Source organism: Crinia signifera, chromosome 9 (genome assembly GCF_055691185.1).
Source record: "Crinia signifera chromosome 9, ASM5569118v1, whole genome shotgun sequence".
Lineage (NCBI taxonomy): Eukaryota > Metazoa > Chordata > Amphibia > Anura > Myobatrachidae > Crinia > Crinia signifera.
Window position 1 is genome coordinate 168682808 of NC_139225.1, and position 27881 is coordinate 168710688.

At 48.1% G+C, this 27881-nt stretch overlaps 1 protein-coding gene across 2 annotated transcripts in view; it reads left to right on the top strand.

Moving 5' to 3' along the window:
* The window catches only part of MARK4 (microtubule affinity regulating kinase 4), a 141796-nt gene that overhangs the window by 73335 nt on the left and 40580 nt on the right, over positions 1–27881 (top strand). For both annotated transcript variants that reach the window (XM_083160428.1, XM_083160429.1), the window contains exons 11-14: positions 7855–7964; positions 8049–8199; positions 11902–12113; positions 20257–20360. In XM_083160428.1, the coding sequence (XP_083016554.1) occupies positions 7855–7964; positions 8049–8199; positions 11902–12113; positions 20257–20360 (577 nt within the window). The remainder of the gene's footprint in view (positions 1–7854; positions 7965–8048; positions 8200–11901; positions 12114–20256; positions 20361–27881) is intronic.

Here is a 27881-nt window from a genome sequence, read left to right on the forward strand (position 1 = left end):
TTTCTGTACCCCTTACCTACAATTGGAGAAACTAGAAATATTAGAAATTAAACAATGGTGGAAAAGCACCACTATGAGTAGATACCTGGATCAGGGGATGATCCCCAGGGGACTAAGTATAATAAAGAAAACCGATGTTCCTCTCAACTAATGACAGCTTCCCGTCACGATGGAACAAACTCCTGGATGAATGCTCCAACAACCTCATGAAACTTATTATTGAGGACCGGACTCAATGAAGAAAATCACAAAAGAAATAGAGGATATCAATAAAAAAAATCGAACCCCTAAAGCAACATGAAGATTTTAGAAGATTAGATTTACTAATAAAGAACAAAACAAGGAGGATTGAAGAAGAAACCATAGAACAAAAAAGGAGAAAGTTCCACCGAGACATTGAAGACTATAGAATAGAGATCGATCCATGAACAACCAGTATATACCGAATAGAAGAAATGGACACTCAGACAATCCCAACTACATAGGGATTGACAGAAGACACAGAGATGCAGAACAGAACTAGAGAGGAACATATACCACAGAGGAGAAATCAGTACTCCAACAATAGAGAACATGACCGACACCAAAGACCAACAAATGGAGATACCAAGATTCGGGAGAGATACAATAGATACCTATACAATAGAACTCTCATTAACAGCTTCAATCAGGGCAAGAAAGACAAGAAGAAGAGAACAATACTTCAGCCAGAACACCCATGCAAAGAATTAATGAAAGAGATGGAAGAAGGGAAGAAGACCTATGATGAGGAAGAAGGGATTGATCTGTCCAAACAGAACATGGATAATTTTTTAGAATTGGTCTACAATGCCGCAAGCCAGGGGGCGATCCCAAAGAGTACATAACAACAAGATCAAAAGAAGGGCAAGAAAAACAAAAGAACAAGAAGTTCCGTTACAAGAGAGGAAAGCGTGGAGGTAACAAAACAAAAAAACATCAAATGAAAAGAGGGAAGGAGAAAACATCAGAGGGGATATTCAAACTAAGTCAGTATGAACTCACAGAAACAGAGATTTCAGTTCTGCAAAAAGATTTTGAAATTTGCCCCGATATGTAAACTGGACAAATTCAAGACTTTTATAGACCTTCACAGGTTCATAAGAAAACTAACCCTCAATAAATTTTTCATGGAGAAGAAAGGAGAGAAAAAATGTGAGGACCAGCAACAGGGAGATATTAACAGATTTTAACACACACAATTAAAAGAAAAATTCTCCTTCTACCCACAATAGTTGAAGAGACACATGATCAAAACATTCCAGAAATTAATGGAGAACGACATTGAAAGAATTTCGGATAAGATTGATAAAAGATCATGGAGCATCACTAAAGAAGAAAAAGAGGCCTTAGAATCCCTAAAGAACAACAAAGGGTTGACTATAAAACCAGCCGATAAAGGTGGAGCAATTGTGGTAATGGACCGCGCCAAATACGAGAATGAAGCATTGTCACAGCTACAGGACGAAAATATGTATGAGCAACTGAAAACGGACCCAACCACAAAGTATAAAAAAGAGCTGAACGCCCTCCTTTTAAAGGGAAAAGAAGAGGGTATTCTGAACAAAGGAGAGTATACCTTCCTACAACAGAATAATCCCATTACTCCGTTTTTTTACCATCTCCCAAAAATTACATAAGTATCCACAAGAACCCGCCAGGAAAACCTATAGTGGCGGGCATCCAATCACTGACATCAAAACTATCAAAATATGTAGACGAACTCCTTCAACCCACAGTAATCAAACAGAGAAGTTACATCAAAGACACCACCCACATCTTCGGACTCTGAAAGAAATGACATGGGAACAAGATTATATACTCGCAACATGCGACATAAAATCCCTTTATACCTGTATAAATCACCAACAAGGGTGCAACAATGTCAAAAAAAGATTGGAAGAAGACTCGGGACTGGATAATAGACAGATCACGTTTATTATAGAAGCTATGTCGTTTATCCTGACGCATAATTATTTTTGGTTCGGAAACAAGTTTTATCTCCAACGGCGGGGGACAGCAATGGGGACGAACTTCGCCCCATCCTGTGCGAACCTGTTCCTGTCTCAGTGGGAACAGGAACGCATATGGACCGGTACAGAATTTTTGGACAACTTGAAGTTATGGGCTCGGTATATAGATGATGTGATAATTGTGTGGAAGGGCACACAGGAAGACCTTCTTAAATTTATTGAATACATCAATGACAATGATCTGAACTTAGAATTTACCAGCGATATCATCAAAGACACCATCAATTTCCTAGACCTGAACGTCTTCACTGAAGGAGAGGGAATCGAAACGCGGACATTCTCGAAACCCACAGATTGCAACAGCCATCTGGACTCCAAGAGCAACCACCACAGAACATGGGTAAAGAATATACCAGGTGGACAATTCAGGAGAGTACGACAAAATTGCTCAAAACTGTCTGATTACCAAAACCAATCAAGAGGGATGATGGAAAAACTTTGTCGAAAAGAACTACAATAGCGCATTCTTGGAAGAAGAAAGGGAGAATGTAGAAGAACTGGATAGGCAGACTCTATTATATCCACAAGAAAGAAGAGAACATCGGGAAAGAAGTGATATTCTTAACAGATTTCTCCATTTAAAGCCGACAATTGGAGAAAAGCTTACGCCAACATTGGCATATACTACACACAGATGATGGATTAAAATGCATCTTACCCATCAAACCTTGCATAGTCTACAGGAGAGCAGCAACACTAAAAACTACATTAGTAAAAAGCTTCCTGAAAACAAGAGACGGATACCAACCGAACAATAGGCTTTTCAAGGTGTGGTATGTGCATGGCTTGCAGGAAAACAATCTACGGTAATACCAAGATAATGAAAAAAGTAACATCAACTACAAATACAACCACACATACCATCAAAGAAAGGATCAGTTGCAACACGTGTGGGGTAGTGTACCTACTGCAATGCCCATGCGGACTCCAATATATTGGCAAGATGAAGAGGAAACTGCACATTAGGGTGCAAGAACACTTGTGCAATATCAGCAACAACAAAGAAAACCACAGTGTGCCTATACACTTTACAGAAAAACATGCCAGCAACCCAAAAGATTTAACGTTTATAGGCCTAAAGAAAGTCCAGACCTCCTGGAGAGGAGGAGATTTCGACACACTGTTGACCAAAGAAGAAACAAGGATGATATACAAGATGGGTACCCTTTCCCCCAAAGGTCTCAATATTGACTTTGAGATTGCCCCGTTTCTACATGAGTAGACACCTTGTTCCCTATCAGCCTGCCAATACACATTTGATCTCATCTCCTACATCAAAATTTTGGTCCTCCCACCGATTATTATTCATTATTATCCTCTACTACCTTTTCTTTCCTTCTTTTTTTCGCTTTTCTTCTTTTTTTCTCATACTTCCTGTATGTGTTTTTCCATTAAATATATAAATATATATAAATTATTTTTTTTTTTCCTATCATTTCTTAACCCGATACCTCTTTGCTCTATCTCTTTTATAGGCACATGTCTCTATGTCGTTTGTTATAGGATTCATTTATATAGAAGCCATACAGGATTTATTTGTATAGAATATCTACCCAATTCATAAAACGTTACTAATTCCCTATATGCATGCACCCTATTATGATGTTTTTATTCTACAACGCATTTTTTATGGAAACCTAATAAGCTGTGAAAAAAACAGGAAGAAAGGGCAAATATGCTACAATGATGCCGAATAGAGTCTGGGCGGAAGTTCAATACCGCTACCAAGAGAGCATAGCAAATCCACGCCGAATGACTCAGGGCGGAATTAACATACTACTGAAGTGAGGGCGCATCAGCAAGGAAACAGCGCTGAACACGCTGGGCAGAAGTGACACGGGCGGATATGACGTACCGCCGCACTGGCATAAAAGAGAAGACGGGACGGACACATCTACTCTGCATATCCTGACGAAGCCCACGCTGCGGGTGAAACGCGTAGATAGACAGAGAGGACCTCCAGGTACGCCGCATCACCCAGCCGTAACCACGTGGAGGTAACAAAGTCTGCCGGCAGACACCCTCTGTCCCCTGAGGACATCTCTTTCTGACTTTTTCCTCACCAGTACCACACTCCGGTTAGGAGTTAAGATCTCTGCATTTTCTTATTTTATTATGCTGCACTCCGTTTAGGAGTTAGGAGCAGAGCTCTCCCCCTGTATTTTACCTTACACAGCATCTTTGCCTATACCTGCATTGTACTTCATTACATCAAACTCCGTTTAGGAGTCAGGAGCATTGCACTCTGGTTCTTGTCAGTATACAGCATTGGGACGAGACTTTATACTAAAAATTATACCCCATTCAGGGTTTTTTATATGTTATATGTGAGTATGTACCCGTTTGTCTGAAGTGTATACCGGTATTAGGCCACACCCCCTTTTTTACCTTTCCTTTTTATAATAGCACTTTTATGCGCGTGCTAATGTGCACATTTCTTTGTTTTTCATGAATTTATTTTTAATAAATTAACATCTGTACACAGATACCATCTCTGCTTATTTACTATTCATGGTGTAGGTTTGCGCAGGTGTGCCCATTTCTCCTCTTGCTTTCTGTCCTATACGTACAGTGGGCTGCAGAGCATATGACATCTCTGTCCTATGCGTACAGTGGGCTGCAGAGCATATGGCATATCTGTCCTATACTTACAGTGGCTCCAGAGCATATTGCATCTCTGTCCTATGCGTACAGTGGGCTGCAGAGCATATCGCATCTCTGTCCTATACTTAGTGACTGCAGAGCATATTGCATCTCTATCCTATACTTACACTGGGTGCAGAACATATTGCATCTCTGTCCTATACGTACAGTGGGTTGCAGGGCATATCGCATCTCTGTCCTATACTTACAGTGGGCTGCAGAGCATATCGCATCTCTGTCCTGTACGTACAGTGGGCTGCAGAGCATATTGCATCTCTGTCCTATACTTACACTGGGTGCAGAGCATATCGCATCTCTGTCCTATACTTACACTGGGTGCAGAGCATATCGCATCTCTGTCCTGTACGTACAGTGGGCTGCAGAGCATATCGCATCTCTGTCCTGTACGTACAGTGGGCTGCAGAGCATATCGCATCTCTGTCCTGCACGTACAGTGGGCTGCAGAGCATATCGCATCTCTGTCCTGTACGTACAGTGGGGTGCAGAGCACATCGCATCTCTGTCCTGTACGTACAGTGGGCTGCAGAGCATATCGCATCTCTGTCCTGTACGTACAGTGGGCTGCAGAGCATATCGCATCTCTGTCCTGTACGTACAGTGGGCTGCAGAGCATATCGCATCTCTGTCCTATACGTACAGTGGGGTGCAGAGCACATCGCATCTCTGTCCTGTACGTACAGTGGGGTGCAGAGCACATCGCATCTCTGTCCTGTACGTACAGTGGGCTGCAGAGCATATCGCATCTCTGTCCTGTACGTACAGTGGGCTGCAGAGCATATCGCATCTCTGTCCTGTACGTACAGTGGGCTGCAGAGCATATTGCATCTCTGTCCTGTACGTACAGTGGGCTGCAGAGCATATCGCATCTCTGTCTACGTACAGTGGGCTGCAGAGCATATCGCATCTCTGTCCTGTACGTACAGTGGGCTGCAGAGCATATTGCAACTCTGTCCTGTACTTACAGTGGCTGCAGAGCATATTGCAACTCTGTCCTGTACTTACAGTGGGTGCAGAGCATATTACAACTCTGTCCTGTACTTACAGTGGCTGCAGAGCATATCGCATCTCTGTCCTGTACGTACAGTGGCTGCAGAGCATATTACAACTCTGTCCTGTAAGTACAGTGGGTGCAGAGCATATTGCATATATTACACTGGGCCACGCAGCATATCGCATCTCTGTCCTGTACGTACAGTGGGCTGCAGAGCATATCGCATCTCTGTCCTGTACGTACAGTGGGCTGCAGAGCATATCGCATCTCTGTCCGGTACGTACAGTGGGCTGCAGAGCATATCGCATCTCTGTCCTGTACGTACAGTGGGCTGCAGAGCATATTGCAACTCTGTCCTGTACTTACAGTGGCTGCAGAGCATATCGCATCTCTGTCCTGTACGTACAGTGGGCTGCAGAGCATATCGCATCTCTGTCCTATACTTACACTGGGTGCAGAGCATATCGCATCTTTGTCCTGTACTTACAGTGGCTGCAGAGCATATTGCATATATTACACTGGGCCACGCAGCATATCGCATCTCTGTCCTGTACGTACAGTGGGCTGCAGAGCATATCGCATCTCTGTCCTGTACGTACAGTGGGCTGCAGAGCATATTGCAACTCTGTCCTGTACTTACAGTGGCTGCAGAGCATATCGCATCTCTGTCCTGTACGTACAGTGGGCTGCAGAGCATATCGCATCTCTGTCCTGTACGTACAGTGGGCTGCAGAGCATATCGCATCTCTGTCCTGTACGTACAGTGGGCTGCAGAGCATATTGCAACTCTGTCCTGTACTTACAGTGGCTGCAGAGCATATCGCATCTCTGTCCTGTACGTACAGTGGGCTGCAGAGCATATCGCATCTCTGTCCTATACTTACACTGGGTGCAGAGCATATCGCATCTTTGTCCTGTACTTACAGTGGCTGCAGAGCATATTGCATATATTACACTGGGCCACGCAGCATATCGCATCTCTGTCCTGTACGTACAGTGGGCTGCAGAGCATATCGCATCTCTGTCCTGTACGTACAGTGGGCTGCAGAGCATATCGCATCTCTGTCCTGTACGTACAGTGGGCTGCAGAGCATATCGCATCTCTGTCCTGTACGTACAGTGGGCTGCAGAGCATATCGCATCTCTGTCCTGTACGTACAGTGGGCTGCAGAGCATATCGCATCTCTGTCCTGTACGTACAGTGGCTGCAGAGCATATTGCATATATTACACTGGGCCACGCAGCATATCGCACCTCTTGCATATTTCCATGCAGACTCTAACAATTGAAACGTTCACACATTATAATCTCCTCACCCCTGAGTGATTTACTGCCCTCGTGGTATTTGGCTCGTTGGTGACATATGTCCTGTGTGAGTTAGTTATTAAGTATCCCCTGAATGTATGTAGGAGGAACGGTGTACATGCGGTGCTGCCGCCCCTCCATTACCACCCGCAGCCGCATATCCCTTAGGTGCTTGTAAATGTACCAATATCCAGAATGTGAAGCATCTGAAAATGGCGGTAGCTACACAGTGCATCCCATAAGTGGCCCAGTACTGTACTACAGCGCATATTGCAATCACTGATATCGCTCCCAGATCGCATTAAACGTGCCGTCATTGATAATTGCATACCTCCCAACTTTTCAGACACCCAAACAGGGACAGCCATGCGCGGCGAAGTGCGTGCCTGAAATTAGGGGGTGTGGCTTAGCGACAAGGGTCATGGCCTACAAATCTCTTCATTCCCGTGAGGCCTTTTGGTGCTGTGGGGGCCTGACCAGCGACTCTGTAAGCTGCTGGCCAGCCCCTAGCCTCTCTGCTGCAGGAATAGACGCCGCGCACAGCGTCTATTCAACCGGATGACAGAGGGGACTCCCAACTGCCCTTCCCCCCCCCCCCCCCCCCCCATGGGACACACTGCCGACCCCAGGCGGGAACCGGGAACGTCCCCAGAAACCGGGAAGTTGGGAGGTATAATAAATGGAGTTAGTTTGGGGTCAGTATAATCACGGTCTCACCAGATGTAAGCCATTCAGCATCATTGTCTGTCTTTTCCGCTGACTCCATGTTGTTATGGCCATACGCCCGGATACATGCGCTATATATTGGAAGCTTATTCATCTTCTTTATCCTCTCTCATCTAGAAGTCATGTTGGACATGGGATATTCACGTGAGGAGATCAAAGATGCTCTCAGCTCCAATAAGTATAACGAAGTCATGGCCACTTACCTGCTGCTTGGACGGAAAGCTGAGGTCAGACACCATTGTATTTCTGTACTCCCCTTTTCTGGCTGTGGTATCACTGTGAGAGGCATCTCATTACCCCGTCTCTTATAGAATGAAGGTGGGGAGTCTCGTTCCGACAGCACCCTCTCACTTTCCCGGTCTCGAGTCACCTCAGATGTCACCAACGGTGCCACCAAGTCCTCATCAACGCACAACAAAAATCAGCGAGGTTATCAGAGGCAACGGAGGCACAGTGATTTCTGTGAGTATCGCACAGGATGGCTTGCAGCCACTCCAGCTGATCCGGTCCTCGCCAGGCCGTTCCAGCTGATCCGGTCCTCGCCAGGCCGTTCCAGCTGATCCGGGCCTCGCCAGGCCGTTCCAGCTGATCCGGGCCTCGCCAGGCCGTTCCAGCTGATCCGGGCCTCGCCAGGCCGTTCCAGCTGATCCGGGCCTCGCCAGGCCGTTCCAGCTGATCCGGTCATCGCCAGGCCGCCAAACAGCCATTTCAAATTTGAGTTTGTTGACGACCATTTCATGTCACAGGTCATACACCATGGTAAGACTGAGCACAGCAACACGACACAAGGTAGTTACACTACATCAGCAAGAGGTCTCTCCCAGGTAAAGATTTCACAGCAGACTGGGGTTTCGCCATGTTCTGTTCAAGCTCTCAAGCACAATGAAACGGGCAACGTTGAGGACTATAGATGCATTGGTCGGCCAAGGAAACTTAATCATAAAATTAAAAGGTACTTGTTTCCTAGCACGGCGCCACCGATTTTGATTGTATCCATCGGGTCGGAAAAATCGGGTCGATCCCATCGCATGCCAACCAAATCGAATGCGATGCGATTGACACGATCAACCCGATTTTTACATTGGAATCAAAGTAAAATGGTCGGTGAGACCTGATGGGCGGTGGTATGCGTCTTCCGACCTTTTCAGAACCCTGACTATCCACGTCGGCGTGGAGTTGATTTTATATAGTGTGGCGAGCCACCGAGCCCGAAGCGTGGCGAGCGGACGCAGATACCTTCACAGGTATCCGCGTCCCCTCACGGGCTTGACAGGTATCCGCGTCCCCTCGCGGCGCTCGCCACACTTCGGGCTCGCTGCGCTCGCCACACTATATAAAATCAACTCCACGCTGACGTGGATAGTAGGGGTATGAAAAGGTCGGAGGACGCGTACCGCCACCCCTCGCGGGCTCGCTGCGCTCGCCACGCTTCGGGTTGGCGTCAATAGTGGGGTGGCGTTAACAATGGGGGGGGCATTAAACATCATTTTGAACCATATTCAATGTGAAATGGGCCATATTGGCCCATTTCACATTGTCACCTATGTGAAATCGGGTTGATCGCATCGCGGCCCATTATAATGGGCCGCGATCAACCCAATTTTCACCTTAAAAAAAAATCAACATTGTTCCCTATGGGAAAATCGGGTTGATCGCGTCTGTCGCATCGCGGCCCCTTATTAGGATGGACGCGATCAACCCGATTTTTGTCTTTCACCGGCAAATTAGCTGGTGATTGACACAAAATCGGGTCCATCGCGTTGATTGTGTGCCTTAAACTTAAGGCATACAATCAACGAGATGGGCGCCATGCTAGGAAAAAAAGTACCAATTAAAAACATCATGCGTACTGTCCAGCATTGCCACCAGCTCAGAACTGGCAAAATGCAGGTCACCCATCTACTGTTTGGGGATGTGGTCTTCATTGAACGACTGCAGCTAAAATCCATACGTTTGTTGTGGGAACAAGGCAACGCAACTCAGCTATGTATTAAACCATAGGAACTGAGTGCAGTACGATGGCAGCAGGTGCTCTGGGCTGATGAGTCCCAATGAGATATTTGGCTATAACAGGAGATGGTTTGAAGGGCTGGAGAGCAGGACCATAATGTCTGCAGGCAACATGGTGGAGGTCACTTGTAATTGTGTGGCTGCATTACAGGGTTTGGTCAGGTTTAATGGTTTCCTAAATGCAGAGAAATACAGGTGGGAACTTATCCATCATGTCATATCATCATGGAAGCATCTGACTGGCTCCAGACATACAACTAATGTCATACAGAACAACAAGAAGTCCTGGAAGCAATGACCTGGCCCCACAGAGCCCTGATCTCACCTTCATCCAGTCTGGGGTCAGTTCTCCAAGAGGGATGAGACTACCTCCTGCCGAGTTCCTTCACAACCCGTGTGCCTAGAAGGCAAAGAGCAGTCACCCCAAATACTGATGGGGATTACATTTCTCTTCTTTTCAGTCTCTCTGCCATTTGGTAATTGATAACCATAACCCTAACACGCATCTATCTATACACACACACACGCGCTAACAGCCCCTTCAAACTGGTGCTTATCAGGGCCATATTATAGGGGCGGGTGCTACTCACAGAGGTGTCAGAAGGGTGTAGATCAAGTTGTCAGTTTTGAAAAGATTGAATCTGGGGCAGTTTCTCATATATTTCATGAATAACATCCCTGAGTTTTTTGATGGACCAGAACATATCCTTTTCACTTGGATAACTTCATTTGGAATGGCTGCAAGATGAGCGGTGACGTGAATAGCTCTAGCGGCAGACCCTCGCACCATCACCCGGACACACACCGCCCCCCACAGGTGCACCACCACCCGGAGATACACTGACACACCATCACCAGGGAGACGCACCATCACCCGGACACGCACCGCCCCCCACAGGTGCACCACCACCCGGAGATACACTGACACACATCACCAGGGAGACGCACCATCACCCGGACACGCACCGCCCCCCACAGGTGCACCACCACCCGGAGATACACTGACACACATCACCAGGGAGACGCACCATCACCCGGACACACACCGCCCCCCACAGGTGCACCACCACCCGGAGATACACTGACACACCATCACCAGGGAGACGCACCATCACCCGGACACGCACCGCCCCCCACAGGTGCACCACCACCCGGAGATACACTGACACACATCACCAGGGAGACGCACCATCACCCGGACACGCACCGCCCCCCACAGGTGCACCACCACCCGGAGATACACTGACACACCATGCTGGTTATAATTGGTTTACCCGCAATATCTTTAGAACCAATGAACCCATATGGACCAGCCTGGTATCAGATTGAAGACCCAGCGATTTGAGATTAACCTCAAGCTTCTGTGATGCCGGAGGGGGAACTGGCAGCCGTTGGAACAGGGTGGGGTTGGAATTTTGGTCCCATGTTATCCTATGGGGAAAACGTTCCATCTTTGCCTGGCGGTAACTCCGGTTCCCGGGAGGCTAGCAATGCTGGGCCAGGCTCGTTGGAAAGCCCTGGCCCTCAGCTACAAAATGGGCTTATTTGGAGAGTGGGCCTGGAGCTGTAGCTCCATCAGGCCCATTGTTAATCCGGCCCTGGGAAGATCCATAGGATGTCTGCAAATATTAGGGAAAATAAAAGCTACAGGGGCAGATTTATCAAGTCTTGGAGAGGGAGTGACACAGTATCAGCCAATCAGACATAGCCTGCAACATGGCAGTGGCTTGGCTGGTACTTTATCTCTCTCCAAGCTTTGATACATATCCCATAGGTGGAATAAGGACAGTTTACCAGCTATGGAGTGTCCTTGTGTGTAGCAGAGCTATCATAGGGGCAAAATACATCTTCCTGATATCCGCCAGGCGTGACCTGGGTGTATGGGACGGTGTCTAATTCCTAACCTTCTCTGCGCAGAACTAGGATCTCCTCCAACTGCGTCATGGATGGTTATCTGTTGTATCCTATGGGCATTTGCCCGCCATGTTGATAGGAATTGTACATGGATGATGATGACATTACCCCAGCAATGCTGCCCTCCCTGTAGGACTGTATTTGATAATACAGCTGGCAGAGTTGGTGTAGACTGAACCGCTTTGGAGGAAGATCTAGGCTTCTCCCTGTACATATGTGACACTGTTGTTCTCCCTACAGGTGGTCCTGCTCCAGCACCCTCCCAAGCCAAGAGGAGTCCCCCTGGTGTGGATGATGGTACGGTTGGGGAGCGCCTTGCCCCCAGGAGGGGCAGCGGATCAGTGGGTGGGGGTAGCCGGCCTCCCCCTCCTTCCAGCCCTATGGTTAGCCATGCCCATAACCCCAACAAGGCCGAAATTCCAGAGCCACGCAAAGAGGCCCCGCCCACAACGGTGAGTACAAACCCCTCCCACCTTTGTATGCTTCATGTGTGTATGCTGATAAGGATACAGCAGCCTGTGGAGCACGGCCAGGGATCCCTAAGGCCAGTCCGTGAGGGGGGGACGCTTAGTGTTGGGATCCCTAAGGTCAGTCCGTGAAGGAGAGGCGCTTTGTGTCGGGATCCCTAAGGCCAGTCCGTGAGGGGGGGGGGGCGCTTCGTGTCAGGATCCCCAAGGTCAGTCCGTGAGGGAGGGGCGCTTCGTGTCGGGATCCCCAAGACCAGTCCGTGACGGAGGGACGCTTAGTGTCGGGATCCCCACGGTCAGTCCGTGAGGGAGGGGCGCTTCGTGTCGGGATCCCCAAGACCAGTCCGTGCGGGAGGGGAGCTTAGTGTCGGGTCCCCAAGGTCAGTCCGTGAGGGAGGGACGCTTCGTGTCGGGATCCCCAAGACCAGTCCGTGCGGGAGGGGAGCTTAGTGTCGGGATTCCTAAGGTCGGTCCGTGACGGAGGGGCGCTTCGTGTCGGGATCCCCAAGACCAGTCCGTGCGGGAGGGGAGCTTAGTGTCTGGTCCCCAAGGTCAGTCCGTTAGGGAGGGACGCTTAGTGTCGGGATTCCTAAGGTCGGTCCGTGAGGGAGGGACGCTTAGTGTCAGGATCACCAAGGTCAGTCCGTGAGGGACGGGCGCTTCATGTCAGGATCCCCAAGGTCAGTCCGTGAGGGAGGGGCGGTTCGTGTCGGGATCCCCAAGACCAGTCCGTGCGGGAGGGGAGCTTAGTGTCGGGTCCCCAAGGTCAGTCCGTGAGGGAGGGACGCTTAGTGTCGGGATTCCTAAGGTCGGTCCGTGATGGAGGGGCGCTTAGTGTCGTGATCCCTAAGGCCAGTCCATGAGGCTGACTGGGATGGTAACTGCTGGGTACCTGACATGTTTCGGAATGGGCCCATTATCCTTGTTAGACCAGTTTGTGTGTAGGCCATTGGTACTGTAGATGTCAGTGTTTGTCAGGCTCCGGCCGCAGGACCCCCAATAGTTCATGTTTTGCAGACCACCTAGAGACGGATGATTTAGCGAATGTTGGCAGGAGATCTGGTCTACTAGCTGATGATGATAGTGGGTGGAGTGAGGGAACATGCCCCCTGGAAATCCCCATTAATCACACGTTTGCCGACATGTGCGCATCTTCCTCTGCTGGAGATCCAGCCTTCGCTTCAGTGTTCACAGTGACCTCATATATACCCTCTGATGTGGAAGTGGAGAAGTTGTCCTTAGCAAACAGAGATGTTAGCTGATACTTCCCTGGTACTGTATGATTGCCAGCACCTGTGGTGAGCTGGTTAATTGATAAGAAAGGTGTCACCACAGGTGCTGGCAATCATACATTACCAGGGAAGCCCAGGAACAGAGCATTGTGTCCTCCTGGAGAGGGGCATGCTGGGAGGTATGGATAATGTAGGATTGCCAGCACCTGTGGTGAGCTGGTTAATTGATAAGAAAGGTGTCACCACAGGTGCTGGCAATCATACATTACCAGGGAAGCCCAGGAACAGAGCATTGTGTCCTCCTGGAGAGGGGCATGCTGGGAGGTATGGATAATGTATGATTGCCAGCCCCTGTGGGGAGCTAGGTAACTGATAAGAAAGGTGTCACCACAGGTGCTGGCAATCATACATTACCAGGGAAGTCCAGGTACAGAGCATTGTGTCCTCCTGGAGAGGGGCATGCTGGGAGGTATGGATAATATATGATTGCCAGCACCTGTGGGGAGCTAGGTAACTGATAAGAAAGGTGTCCCCACAGGTGCTGGCAATCATACATTACCAGGAAAGCCCAGGAACAGAGCTTTGTGTCCTCCTGGAGAGGGGCATGCTGGGAGGTATGGATAGTGTATGATTGCCAGCACCTGTGGGGAGCTAGGTAACTGATAAGAAAAGTGTCACCACAGGTGCTGGCAATCATACATTACCAGGGAAGCCCAGGAGCAGAGCATTGTGTCCTCTTGGAGAGGGGCATGCTGGGAGGTATGGATAATATATGATTGCCAGCACCTGTGGGGAGCTGGGTAATTGATAAGAAAGGTGTCACCACAGGTGCTGGCAATCATACATTACCAGGGAAGCCCAGGAACAGAGCAGTGTGTCCTCCTGGAGAGGGGCATGCTGGGAGGTATGGATAATGTATGATTGCCAGCACCTGTGGGGAGCTAGGTAACTGATAAGAAAAGTGTCACCACAGGTGCTGGCAATCATACATTACCAGGGAAGCACAGGAACAGAGCATTGTGTCCTCCTGGAGAGGGGCATGCTCGGAGGTATGGATAATGTATGATTGCCAGCACCTGTGGGGAGCTAGGTAACTGATAAGAAAGGTGCCAGCACCTGTGGTGACAATCATACATTACCAGGGAAGCCGAAGAACAGAGCATTTTCTCCCTTATGGAGAGGGTCAGGTAGGCAAGTATGTGACACTCCATATTCAGTAGCCTGGTTACACATGATCAGTAACATGAGGCCTCTATCCCACTACTACAGTGACCTCTGCTGGCATGACCACATTACTACAAGTTTATTCCTCTGTTACCATCTAAAAATAAATGTACTGTACATTGTATTTTATTTTGCATTGTGCTTTAAAGTTTCAAAACTATTGTTATTTTAATTTATTAAGGTTCCATTTGAAATATCTTGAAGAGAACGGGAAAACAGTTGGGGAGGCAGTGGCAGTCATGGAGATGAGGGGGTTATGCTGTGTACACACTTGTACAATCTGCATATGATCCAGATGAGATTACAATTTAGACTCTCTGCATACAATTAAGACTATATAGTGTATGCAGCCAAGACTTTCTGGCTGAGATATGGGAGCGCGCATCTTGAACGCATCTGGATCGCTTGGGATAAAGCCCTTATGCACTATATAGACAGGGCAGCCAAGACTTTCTGGCTGAGATATGGGAGCGCGCATCTTGAACGCATCTGGATCGCTCGGGATAAAGCCCTTATGCACTATATAGACAGGGCAGCCAAGACTTTCTGGCTGAGATATGGGAGCGCGCATCTTGAACGCATCTGGATCGCTTGGGATAAAACCCATACAATCTGCATGAGATCCAGATGAGATTTTGACTATATAGCCAAAATCTCATCTGGATCTCATGCAGATTGTACAAGTGTGTACACAGCATTAGAGGCATACTTGGGGAGGCAGGGGCAGATGCAGTCATGGCGGTGGGAGTTAGAGCCAAACATGGGGGGGGGGGCTCAGAGGCAGTCAGGGAGATGGGGGTTAGAGGCACACTTGGGGGGGCAGAGGCAGTCACGGAAATGGATGTTACAGGCACACTTGGGGGGGGCAGTCATGGCGGTGGGGGTTACAGACACACTTGGGGGGGGGCAGAGGCAGTCATGGCGGTGGGGGTTAGAGACACACTTGGGGAGCAGTCATAGCGGTGGGGGTTAGAGACACACTTGGGGGGGGCAGAGGCAGTCATGGCGGTGGGGGTTAGAGACACACTTGGGGGGGGGCAGAGGCAGTCATGGCGGTGGGGGTTAGAGACACACTTGGGGGGGGCAGTCATGGCAGTGGGGGTTAGAGACACACTTGGGGGGGGGGGGGGCAGAGGCAGTCATGGAGATGAGGGTTCGTGTCAGGATCCCCAAGGTCAGTCCGTGAGGGAGGGGCGCTTCGTGTCGGGATCCCCAAGACCAGTCCGTGACGGAGGGACGCTTAGTGTCGGGATCCCCACGGTCAGTCCGTGAGGGAGGGACGCTTCGTGTCGGGATCCCCAAGACCAGTCCGTGCGGGAGGGGAGCTTAGTGTCGGGATTCCTAAGGTCGGTCCGTGACGGAGGGGCGCTTCGTGTCGGGATCCCCAAGACCAGTCCGTGCGGGAGGGGAGCTTAGTGTCTGGTCCCCAAGGTCAGTCCGTTAGGGAGGGACGCTTAGTGTCGGGATCCCCAAGGTCAGTCCGTGAGGGACGGGCGCTTCATGTCAGGATCCCCAAGGTCAGTCCGTGAGGGAGGGGCGGTTCGTGTCGGGATCCCCAAGACCAGTCCGTGCGGGAGGGGAGCTTAGTGTCGGGTCCCCAAGGTCAGTCCGTGAGGGAGGGACGCTTAGTGTCGGGATTCCTAAGGTCGGTCCGTGATGGAGGGGCGCTTAGTGTCGTGATCCCTAAGGCCAGTCCATGAGGCTGACTGGGATGGTAACTGCTGGGTACCTGACATGTTTCGGAATGGGCCCATTATCCTTGTTAGACCAGTTTGTGTGTAGGCCATTGGTACTGTAGATGTCAGTGTTTGTCAGGCTCCGGCCGCAGGACCCCCAATAGTTCATGTTTTGCAGACCACCTAGAGACGGATGATTTAGCGAATGTTGGCAGGAGATCTGGTCTACTAGCTGATGATGATAGTGGGTGGAGTGAGGGAACATGCCCCCTGGAAATCCCCATTAATCACACGTTTGCCGACATGTGCGCATCTTCCTCTGCTGGAGATCCAGCCTTCGCTTCAGTGTTCACAGTGACCTCATATATACCCTCTGATGTGGAAGTGGAGAAGTTGTCCTTAGCAAACAGAGATGTTAGCTGATACTTCCCTGGTACTGTATGATTGCCAGCACCTGTGGTGAGCTGGTTAATTGATAAGAAAGGTGTCACCACAGGTGCTGGCAATCATACATTACCAGGAAAGCCCAGGAACAGAGCTTTGTGTCCTCCTGGAGAGGGGCATGCTGGGAGGTATGGATAGTGTATGATTGCCAGCACCTGTGGGGAGCTAGGTAACTGATAAGAAAAGTGTCACCACAGGTGCTGGCAATCATACATTACCAGGGAAGCCCAGGAACAGAGCACTGTGTCCTCCTGGAGAGGTGCATGCTGGGAGGTATGGATAATGTATGATTGTCAGCACCTGTGGGGAGCTGGGTAATTGATAAGAAAGGTGTCACCACAGGTGCTGGCAATCATACATTACCAGGGAAGCCCAGGAGCAGAGCATTGTGTCCTCCTGGAGAGGGGCATGCTGGGAGGTATGGATAATGTATGATTGCCAGCACCTGTGGGGAGCTGGGTAATTGATAAGAAAGGTGTCACCACAGGTGCTGGCAATCATACATTACCAGGGAAGCCCAGGAGCAGAGCATTGTGTCCTCCTGGAGAGGGGCATGCTGGGAGGTATGGATAATGTATGATTGCCAGCACCTGTGGGGAGCTAGGTAACTGATAAGAAAGGTGTCACCACAGGTGCTGGCAATCATACATTACCAGGGAAGCCCAGGATCAGAGCATTGTGTCCTCCTGGAGAGGGGCATGCTGGGAGGTATGGATAATGTAGGATTGCCAGCACCTGTGGAGAGCTAGGTAACTGATAATAAAGGTGTCCCCACAGGTGCTGGCAATCATACATTACCAGGGAAGCCAAGGAACAGAGCATTGTGTCCTCCTGGAGAGGGGCATGCTTGGAGGTATAGATAATGTATGATTGCCAGCACCTGTGGGGAGCTAGGTAACTGATAAGGAAGGTGTCACCACAGGTGCTGGCAATCCTACATTACCAGGGAAGCCCAGGAACAGAGCATTGTGTCCTCCTGGAGAGGGGCATGCTGGGAGGTATGGATAATGTATGATTGCCAGCACCTGTGGGGAGCTAGGTAAGTGATAAGAAAGGTGTCACCACAGGTGCTGGCAATCATATATTACCAGGGAAGCCCAGAAACAGAGCATTGTGTCCTCCTGGAGAGGGGCATGCTGGGAGGTATGGATAATGTATGATTGCCAGCACCTGTGGGGAGCTAGGTAACTGATAAGAAAGGTGTCACCACAGGTGCTGGCAATCATACATTACCAGGGAAGCCCAGGAACAGAGCAGTGTGTCCTCCTGGAGAGGGGCATGCTGGGAGGTATGGATAATGTAGGATTGCCAGCACCTGTGGGGAGCTAGGTAACTGATAAGAAAGGTGTCACCACAGGTGCTGGCAATCATACATTACCAGGGAAGTGCAGGAACAGAGCATTGTGTCCTCCTGGAGAGGGGCATGCTGGGAGGTATGGATAATGTATGATTGCCAGCACCTGTGGGGAGCTAGGTAACTGATAAGAAAGGTGCCAGCACCTGTGGTGACAATCATACATTACCAGGGAAGCCGAAGAACAGAGCATTTTCTCCCTTATGGAGAGGGTCAGGTAGGCAAGTATGTGACACTCCATATTCAGTAGCCTGGTTACACATGATCAGTAACATGAGGCCTCTATCCCACTACTACAGTGACCTCTGCTGGCATGACCACATTACTACAAGTTTATTCCTCTGTTACCATCTAAAAATAAATGTACATTGTATTTTATTTTGCATTGTGCTTTAAAGTTTCAAAACTATTGTTATTTTAATTTATTAAGGTTCCATTTGAAATATCTTGAAGAGAACGGGAAAACAGTTGGGGAGGCAGTGGCAGTCATGGAGATGAGGGGGTTATGCTGTGTACACACTTGTACAATCTGCATATGATCCAGATGAGATTACAATTTAGACTCTCTGCATACAATTAAGACTATATAGTGTATGCAGCCAAGACTTTCTGGCTGAGCTATGGGAGCGCGCATCTTGAACGCATCTGGATCGCTTGGGATAAAGCCCTTATGCACTATATAGACAGGGCAGCCAAGACTTTCTGGCTGAGATATGGGAGCGCGCATCTTGAACGCATCTGGATCGCTTGGGATAAAACCCATACAATCTGCATGAGATCCAGATGAGATTTTGACTATATAGCCAAAATCTCATCTGGATCTCATGCAGATTGTACAAGTGTGTACACAGCATTAGAGGCATACTTGGGGAGGCAGGGGCAGATGCAGTCATGGCGGTGGGCCAAACTTGGGGGGGGGGGGGGCTCAGAGGCAGTCAGGGAGATGGGGGTTAGAGGCACACTTGGGGGGGCAGAGGCAGTCACGGAAATGGATGTTACAGGCACACTTGGGGGGGGGGGGGGCAGTCATGGCGGTGGGGGTTACAGACACACTTGGGGGGGGCAGAGGCAGTCATGGCGGTGGGGGTTAGAGACACACTTGGGGGAGCAGTCATAGCGGTGAGGGTTAGAGACACACTTGGGGGGGGGCAGTCATGGCGGTGGGGGTTAGAGACACACTTGGGGGGGGCAGTCATGGCGGTGGGGGTTAGAGACACACTTGGGGGGGGCAGTCATGGCGGTGGGGGTTAGAGACACACTTGGGGGGGGCAGAGGCAGTCATGGCGGTGGGGGTTAGAGACACACTTGGGGGGGGCAGAGGCAGTCATGGCAGTGGGGGTTAGAGACACACTTGGGGGGCAGAGGCAATCATGGCGGTGGGGGTTAGAGACACACTTGGGGGGCAGTCATGGCGGTGGGGGTTAGAGACACACTTGGGGGGGGCAGTCATGGCGGTGGGGGTTAGAGACACACTTGGGGGGGGGGGGCAGAGGCAGTCATGGAGATGAGGGTTAGAGACACACTTGGGGGGGCAGAGGCAGTCATGGCGATGGGGTTAGAGACCCACTTAAGGGGGGCAGAGGGCAGAGGCAGTCATGGAGATGAGGGTTAGAGACACACTTGGGGGGGCAGAGGCAGTCATGGAGATGAGGGTTAGAGACACACTTGGGGGGACAGAGGGCAGAGTCAGTCATGGAGATGAGGGTTAGAGACCCACTTAAGGGGGGGCAGAGGCAGTCATGGAGATGAGGGCTAGAGACACACTTGGGGGGACAGAGGGCAGAGGCAGTCATGGCAATGGGGTTAGAGACCCACTTGGGGGGACAGAGGGCAGAGGCAGTCATGGCGGTGGGGGTTAGAGACACACTTGGGGGCAGAGGCAGTCATGGAGATGAGGGTTAGAGACACACTGGGGGGGACAGAGGGCAGAGGCAGTCATGGAGATGGGGTTAGAGACACACTTAAGGGGGGGCAGAGGCAGTCATGGCGGTGGGGGTTAGAGACACACTTGGGGGCAGAGACAGTCATGGAGATGAGGGTTAGAGACACACTTGGGGGGACAGAGGGCAGAGGCAGTCATGGCGATGGGGTTAGAGACACACTTAAGGGGGGGGCACACTCATTCAAGCTCACACATTTTGACCATGGTATTATAATGATGTGCCTGTGACTTATACCATTATGTATGTTATTATCAGATAAACACGCCTCCCGGAGTGATGGGCCGAAGGAACACGTATGTTTGCACAGATCGCCATGGTTCTGAGCGCCATTCTCTCCTCCACAATGGAAAAGAGAACAGGTGAGTCATGTGACTTGCGAGCAGACCTCGCTCATTCCCAGTGTGAAACATACAAGCTCCGATGATTAAAAAGCATTCTTACGATATGTATAGAGGATGCATATACTGATTATATTATGCTACTAGGTGATTCATCGCGCCCTACGGGCGCTCTTCACACCGGCGTAGGGGGCTGCGCCCCCTTAATTTTTTTGAACATTTGTATTGTGAGAAATATGGTTAGAATTGTATGAAAGATGCCTGTATTGCAACTTGAGTTATAGGTGAAATGTGTTAAATACAGAGCATATGACATGGAACGGGGTGTGTATTGTTTTGTTTAATTAAAAAGCGGTTACAGAGTAAGATGTACATTGATAGTGTGGAGGGTACAGTGACATTTGTGGGGGTGTGCGTGTTGTTTAGGTGTGTGTGTAATAGTATAGTAGGGTGTTTTGGAGTCAGCGGCTCCCCACTGGTGGAGGTCACAACACAGGAAAACAGGAGGCTGGGTAGTGATAAGGGTGTGTGGGCATACGGGAGACTAAAGAGGAGGGTGGGGGACACTGTGCAGCTTCTGCCAGTGGGTGAGGGTCCAGCGTGGTAGCACAGGAGTACAGGACGGTGCCCCTGAGTCAGTGTCTCCTCCTACTGGGTGGGAGTTAGGGTGCATAAGAGCAGGAGGCTGGGTGGTAAAGCATGATAGGGGAATGTGGCGAATGTGAATCGCGGGAGGGGGTATGCAAATTCCGAGGGGTGCCGTGAATCGTGAGAGGGGTGTGTGAATCACGGGGGGGGGGGTGTCACGGGGGGTCGCGAATCGTGGGAGGCGGCGCCTGAGGTGCTGTGGGGTTCCGTGAATCGCGGGAGGGGGTCCGCAAATAGCAGGAGGGGGTGCGGGGGGTGCCGTGAATCGCAGGAGGGGGTATGCAGATTCCAGGGGGGGCCGCGCGAATCGCGGGAGGGGGGGTTTGTAAATCGCGGGAGGGGGCGGGGGTTTGTAAATCGCGGGAGGGGGGCGCAGCGAAGCACGGGAGGGGGTGCGGTGGTGCCCTGAATCATGGGGGTGCCACGAATCACAGGAGGGTGGGTCGCAAATTGCGGGAGGGGCTCCGCGGGGGGTTCCGTGAATCGCGGGAGGGGGCTTGGGTCTGCAAATCACGGGAGGGGGGTGCTGCGTATCGCGGGAGGGAGGGGGTCGCGGGAGTGAGGGGGCCGCGGGGGTCCTACGAATCGCGGGAGAGGGGGAGTCGCCTGGGTCCCGCGAATGGGGGGAGGGGGGGCACGAATCGTGGGGGGGGTTGCGGGGGTCCCGCGAATCGCCGGAGGGGGGTCATGGGTGTCCCAGGGGGGGTTTACTGGCAGAGGGGAGGCGGGGTGCGGGAGTAATGGTGAATGGTGGATGGTGGGCGTGTACTGTAACCGTGGCTGGGCGGGGGAGGTGATGTCAAGTGGGTGGGATGTGTAGAACGTTATACACATAGAACACTTTTCTCTGGGGGGGGGGGGCGGGTTTGTGTATCCAGCTGGGCGGGAGAGTTAGCTACACAGGGGATGAGTGACAGATCTGGCTAAATATATAAGAGATTGTAGTCTGTCAGTTATGTGCAGTCCAGGTGGGAGCTTCACTTGTCACACTCCAGAGATTTGGGGCCGTGGTGCCGCTGTTGCTGCCTGGGATGCTGCTGTGTCCGGAGCTCCAGCAAAGGGGCCGCAGTTGCATCAGACGCCACGCTGTCTAGGCGAGTGTCTGAGCGGTTGCTAGGCAGCCAGCGTAGTTTGTCTCTCCCTGCTGCGGTGAGCTTCCTGCCGTCGCTAGGAGATGGAGGAAGCTCCAGGTGTTGCTCGCACAACAGGGACGCTGTGGGCTGTGGACGGCCGCTAATTATCACACCTTTCCAATCACTTTGATTACTGGCCCAGAAGGGCTTCCCTATTGGTTCGCCAGTTCTAGGTTTTCCCTGCATTCGGTCCTGTTACCTTGCTGGAGCCTGTTATTCTGTGTCTCTGGTGGTTGCCAGCCTTGCTATAGCGAAGTTAGAAATTAGTTCCTTATTCCTCGTTACTTATTATTACACCTTGTGCATTGTTGCATTCTGGTTATCATTACACCTTGGCCCTTATTCAGTACACAGTACAAATTTGTTCTCAAAATGGGCAAAACCATGTGTGCACTGCAGGTGGGGCAGATGTAACATGTGCAGAGAAAGTTAGATTTGTGTGAGTTATTTTGTTTCTGTGCAGGGTAAATACTGACTGCATTATCTTTACACTGCAATTTAGATTTCAGTTTCAACACACCCCACCCAAATGTAACTCTCTCTGCACGTTTCATCTGCCCCATCTGCAGTGCACATGGTTTTGCACATTTTGAGAACAAATTTGTACTGCGATCAGATCTGAATAAGGGCCCTTGTGCATAGTTGCATTCACCATTCTGGTTATCATTTCACCTTGTGCATTGTTGCATTTATTATTATTATTACATCCTGTCCATTGTTGCATTTACCATCCATTCTTGTCATTATTACACCTTGTGCATTGTTGCATTTATTATTATTATTACTACATCCTGTGCATTGTTGCATTTATTATTATTATTACTACATCCTGTGCATTGTTGCATTTATTATTAGTATTATTACATCCTGTGCATTGTTGCATTTATTAGTATTATTACATCCTGTGCATTTTTGCATTTATTAGTATTATTATTATTACATCCTGTGCATTGTTGCATTTATTAGTATTATTATTATTACATCCTGTGCATTGTTGCATTTATTAGTATTATTATTATTACATCCTGTGCATTGTTGCATTAATTGCCTTTTACCTGAGTTAACAGAGGTTTCCTTGTTTTCATGGTGAGGATCCGGTTCTGTCTCACCTTGTCTTGCCCAGCCTCCACCAGCAGCTTTGTCAATACTAAGACCTGAGGGCATCGGAGTACCGGGAGGACCTAATTCTCCTGGGAAAGGCGGCTGCTATAGGTAAAGGTTTTGAATGCAGGAGGCTTTAGGATTGCTGGGCAAGCGCAACTGTGTTTCCGGAGCCTCTAATCATAACAAAAGGTATTTATAAGTTAAAAATATCATATTTCTATTATTATAGTCAAAATTAACCAAATTTGTAGACTTCCACTGGAAACAATAAGACTGTCAGATGATAGAGGTGAGGCCGGCTGTGAGCTGGGGATACAGGGACTATCAGGGAGAGAGCAGAGGTGAGGCCGGCTGTGAGCTGGGGATACAGGGACTATCAGGGAGAGAGCACAGGTGTGGAGGCTCTATGGGGGCTACAGTACTTACCTGTATCATAATAATGCAGGCGTAGTGTATTATAAACATGTATGTACTGTATGGGAGCTCCATACCTGTACTGTAATAATGCAGGCGTAGTGTATTATATACATGTATGTGTTCTATGGGGACTACTTACCTGTACTGTAATAATGCAGGTGTAGTGTATTATATACATGCATGTGCTGTATGAGGACTACTTACCTGTACTGTAATAATGCAGGCGTAGTGTATTATATACATGGATGTGCTGTATGGGGACTACTTACCTGTACTGTAATAATGCAGGCGTAGTGTAATATATACATGTATGTGCTGTATGGGGACTACTTACCTGTACTGTAATAATGCAGGCGTAGTGTAATATATACATGTATGTGCTGTATGAGGACTACTTACCTGTACTGTAATAATGCAGGCGTAGTGTATTATATACATGGATGTGCTGTATGGGGACTACTTACCTGTACTGTAATAATGCAGGCGTAGTGTATTATATACATGTATGTGCTGTATGGGGACTACTTACCTGTACTGTAATAATGCAGGTGTAGTGTATTATATACATGTATGTGCTGTATGGGGACTACTTACCTGTACTGTAATAATGCAGGTGTAGTGTATTATATACATGTATGTGCTCTATGGGGACTACTTACCTGTACTGTAATAATGCAGGCGTAGTGTATTATATACATGGATGTGCTGTATGGGGACTACTTGCCTGTACTGTAATAATGCAGGCGTAGTGTAATATATACATGTATGTGCTGTATGGGGACTACTTACCTGTACTGTAATAATGCAGGCGTAGTGTAATATATACATGTATGTGCTGTATGAGGACTACTTACCTGTACTGTAATAATGCAGGCATAGTGTATTATATACATGGATGTGCTGTATGGGGGGGACTACTTACCTGTACTGTAATAATGCAGGCGTAGTGTATTATATACATGTATGTGCTGTATGGGGACTACTTGCCTGTACTGTAATAATGCAGGTGTAGTGTATTATATACATGTATGTGATGTATGGGGACTACTTACCTGTACTGTAATAATGCAGGCGTAGTGTATTATATACATGTATGTGCTGTATGGGGACTACTTACCTGTACTGTAATAATGCAGGTGTAGTGTATTATATACATGTATGTGCTGTATGGGGACTACTTACCTGTACTGTAATAATGCAGGCGTAGTGTATTATATACATGTATGTGCTGTATGGGGACTACTTACCTGTACTGTAATAATGCAGGCATAGTGTATTATATACATGTATGTGCTGTATGGGGACTACTTACCTGTACTGTAATAATGCACGCGTAGTGTAATATATACATGTATGTGCTGTATGGGGACTACTTACCTGTACTGTAATAATGCAGGCGTAGTGTATTATATAAATGGATGTGCTGTATGAGGACTACTTACCTGTACTGTAATAATGCAGGCGTAGTGTATTATATACATGTTTGTGCTGTATGGGGACTACTTACCTGTACTGTAATAATGCAGGCGTAGTGTATTATATACATGGATGTGCTGTATGGGGACTACTTGCCTGTACTGTAATAATGCAGGCGTAGTGTAATATATACATGTATGTGTTCTATGGGGACTACTTACCTGTTCTGTAATAATGCAGGCGTAGTGTATTATATACATGGATGTGCTGTATGGGGACTACTTACCTGTAGTGTATTATATACATGGATGTGCTGTATGGGGACTACTTGCCTGTACTGTAATAATGCAGGCGTAGTGTAATATATACATGGATGTGCTGTATGGGGACTACTTGCCTGTACTGTAATAATGCAGGCGTAGTGTAATATATACATGGATGTGCTCTATGGGGACTACTTACCTGTACTGTAATAATGCAGGTGTAGTGTATTATGTATATGTTCTATGGGGACTACTTACCTGTACTGTAATAATGCAGGCGTAGTGTAATATATACATGTATGTGCTGTATGGGGACTACTTACCTGTACTGTAATAATGCAGGCGTAGTGTAATATATACATGTATGTGTTCTATGGGGACTACTTACCTGTACTGTAATAATGCAGGCGTAGTGTAATATATACATGTATGTGCTCTATGGGGACTACTTGCCTGTACTGTAATAATGCAGGCGTAGTGTATTATATACATGTATGTGCTGTATGGGGACTACTTACCTTTTACTATAATAATGCAGGCGTAGTGTATTATATACATGGATGTGCTCTATGGGGACTACTTGCCTGTACTGTAATAATGCAGGCGTAGTGTATTATATACATGTATGTGCTGTATGGGGACTACTTGCCTGTACTGTAATAATGCAGGCGTAGTGTAATATATACATGTATGTGCTGTATGAGGACTACTTACCTGTACTGTAATAATGCAGGCGTAGTGTATTATATACATGGATGTGCTGTATGGGGACTACTTACCTGTACTGTAATAATGCAGGCGTAGTGTATTATATACATGTATGTGCTGTATGGGGACTACTTACCTGTACTGTAATAATGCAGGCGTAGTGTATTATATACATGTATGTGCTGTATGGGGACTACTTACCTGTACTGTAATAATGCAGGCGTAGTGTATTATATACATGGATGTGCTGTATGAGGACTACTTACCTGTACTATAATAATGCAGGCGTAGTGTATTATATACATGGATGTGCTGTATGGGGACTACTTGCCTGTACTGTAATAATGCAGGTGTAGTGTATTATATACATGGATGTGCTGTATGAGGACTACTTACCTGTACTATAATAATGCAGGCGTAGTGTATTATATACATGGATGTGCTGTATGGGGACTACTTGCCTGTACTGTAATAATGCAGGTGTAGTGTATTATATACATGTATGTGCTGTATGGGGACTACTTACCTGTACTGTAATAATGCACGCGTAGTGTATTATATACATGTATGTGCTGTATGGGGACTACTTACCTTTTACTATAATAATGCAGGCGTAGTGTATTATATACATGTATGTGCTGTATGGGGACTACTTACCTGTACTGTAATAATGCAGGCGTAGTGTATTATATACATGTATGTGCTGTATGGGGACTACTTACCTGTACTGTAATAATGCAGGCGTAGTGTATTATATACATGGATGTGCTGTATGGGGACTACTTACCTGTACTGTAATAATGCAGGCGTAGTGTATTATATACATGGATGTGCTCTATGGGGACTACTTGCCTGTACTGTAATAATGCAGGCGTAGTGTATTATATACATGTATGTGCTGTATGGGGACTACTTGCCTGTACTGTAATAATGCAGGCGTAGTGTATTATATACATGTATGTGCTGTATGGGGACTACTTACCTGTACTGTAATAATGCAGGCGTAGTGTATTATATACATGTATGTGCTGTATGGGGACTACTTACCTGTACTGTAATAATGCAGGCGTAGTGTATTATATACATGGATGTGCTGTATGGGGACTACTTACCTGTACTGTAATAATGCAGGCGTAGTGTAATATATACATGTATGTGTTCTATGGGGACTACTTACCTGTACTGTAATAATGCAGGCGTAGTGTAATATATACATGTATGTGCTGTATGGGGACTACTTACCTGTACTGTAATAATGCAGGCGTAGTGTAATATATACATGTATGTGCTGTATGGGGACTACTTACCTGTACTGTAATAATGCAAGCATAGTGTATTATATACATGGATGTGCTGTATGAGGACTACTTACCTGTACTGTAATAATGCAGGCGTAGTGTTTTATATACATGTATGTGCTGTATGGGGACTACTTACCTGTACTGTAATAATGCAGGCGTAGTGTATTATATACATGGATGTGCTGTATGGGGACTACTTGCCTGTACTGTAATAATGCAGGCGTAGTGTAATATATACATGTATGTGTTCTATGGGGACTACTTACCTGTTCTGTAATAATGCAGGCGTAGTGTATTATATACATGGATGTGCTGTATGGGGACTACTTACCTGTACTGTAATAATGCAGGCGTAGTGTAATATATACATGGATGTGCTGTATGGGGACTACTTGCCTGTACTGTAATAATGCAGGTGTAGTGTATTATATACATGTATATGTTCTATGGGGACTACTTACCTGTACTGTAATAATGCAGGCGTAGTGTAATATATACATTTATGTGCTGTATGGGGACTACTTACCTGTACTGTAATAATGCAGGCGTAGT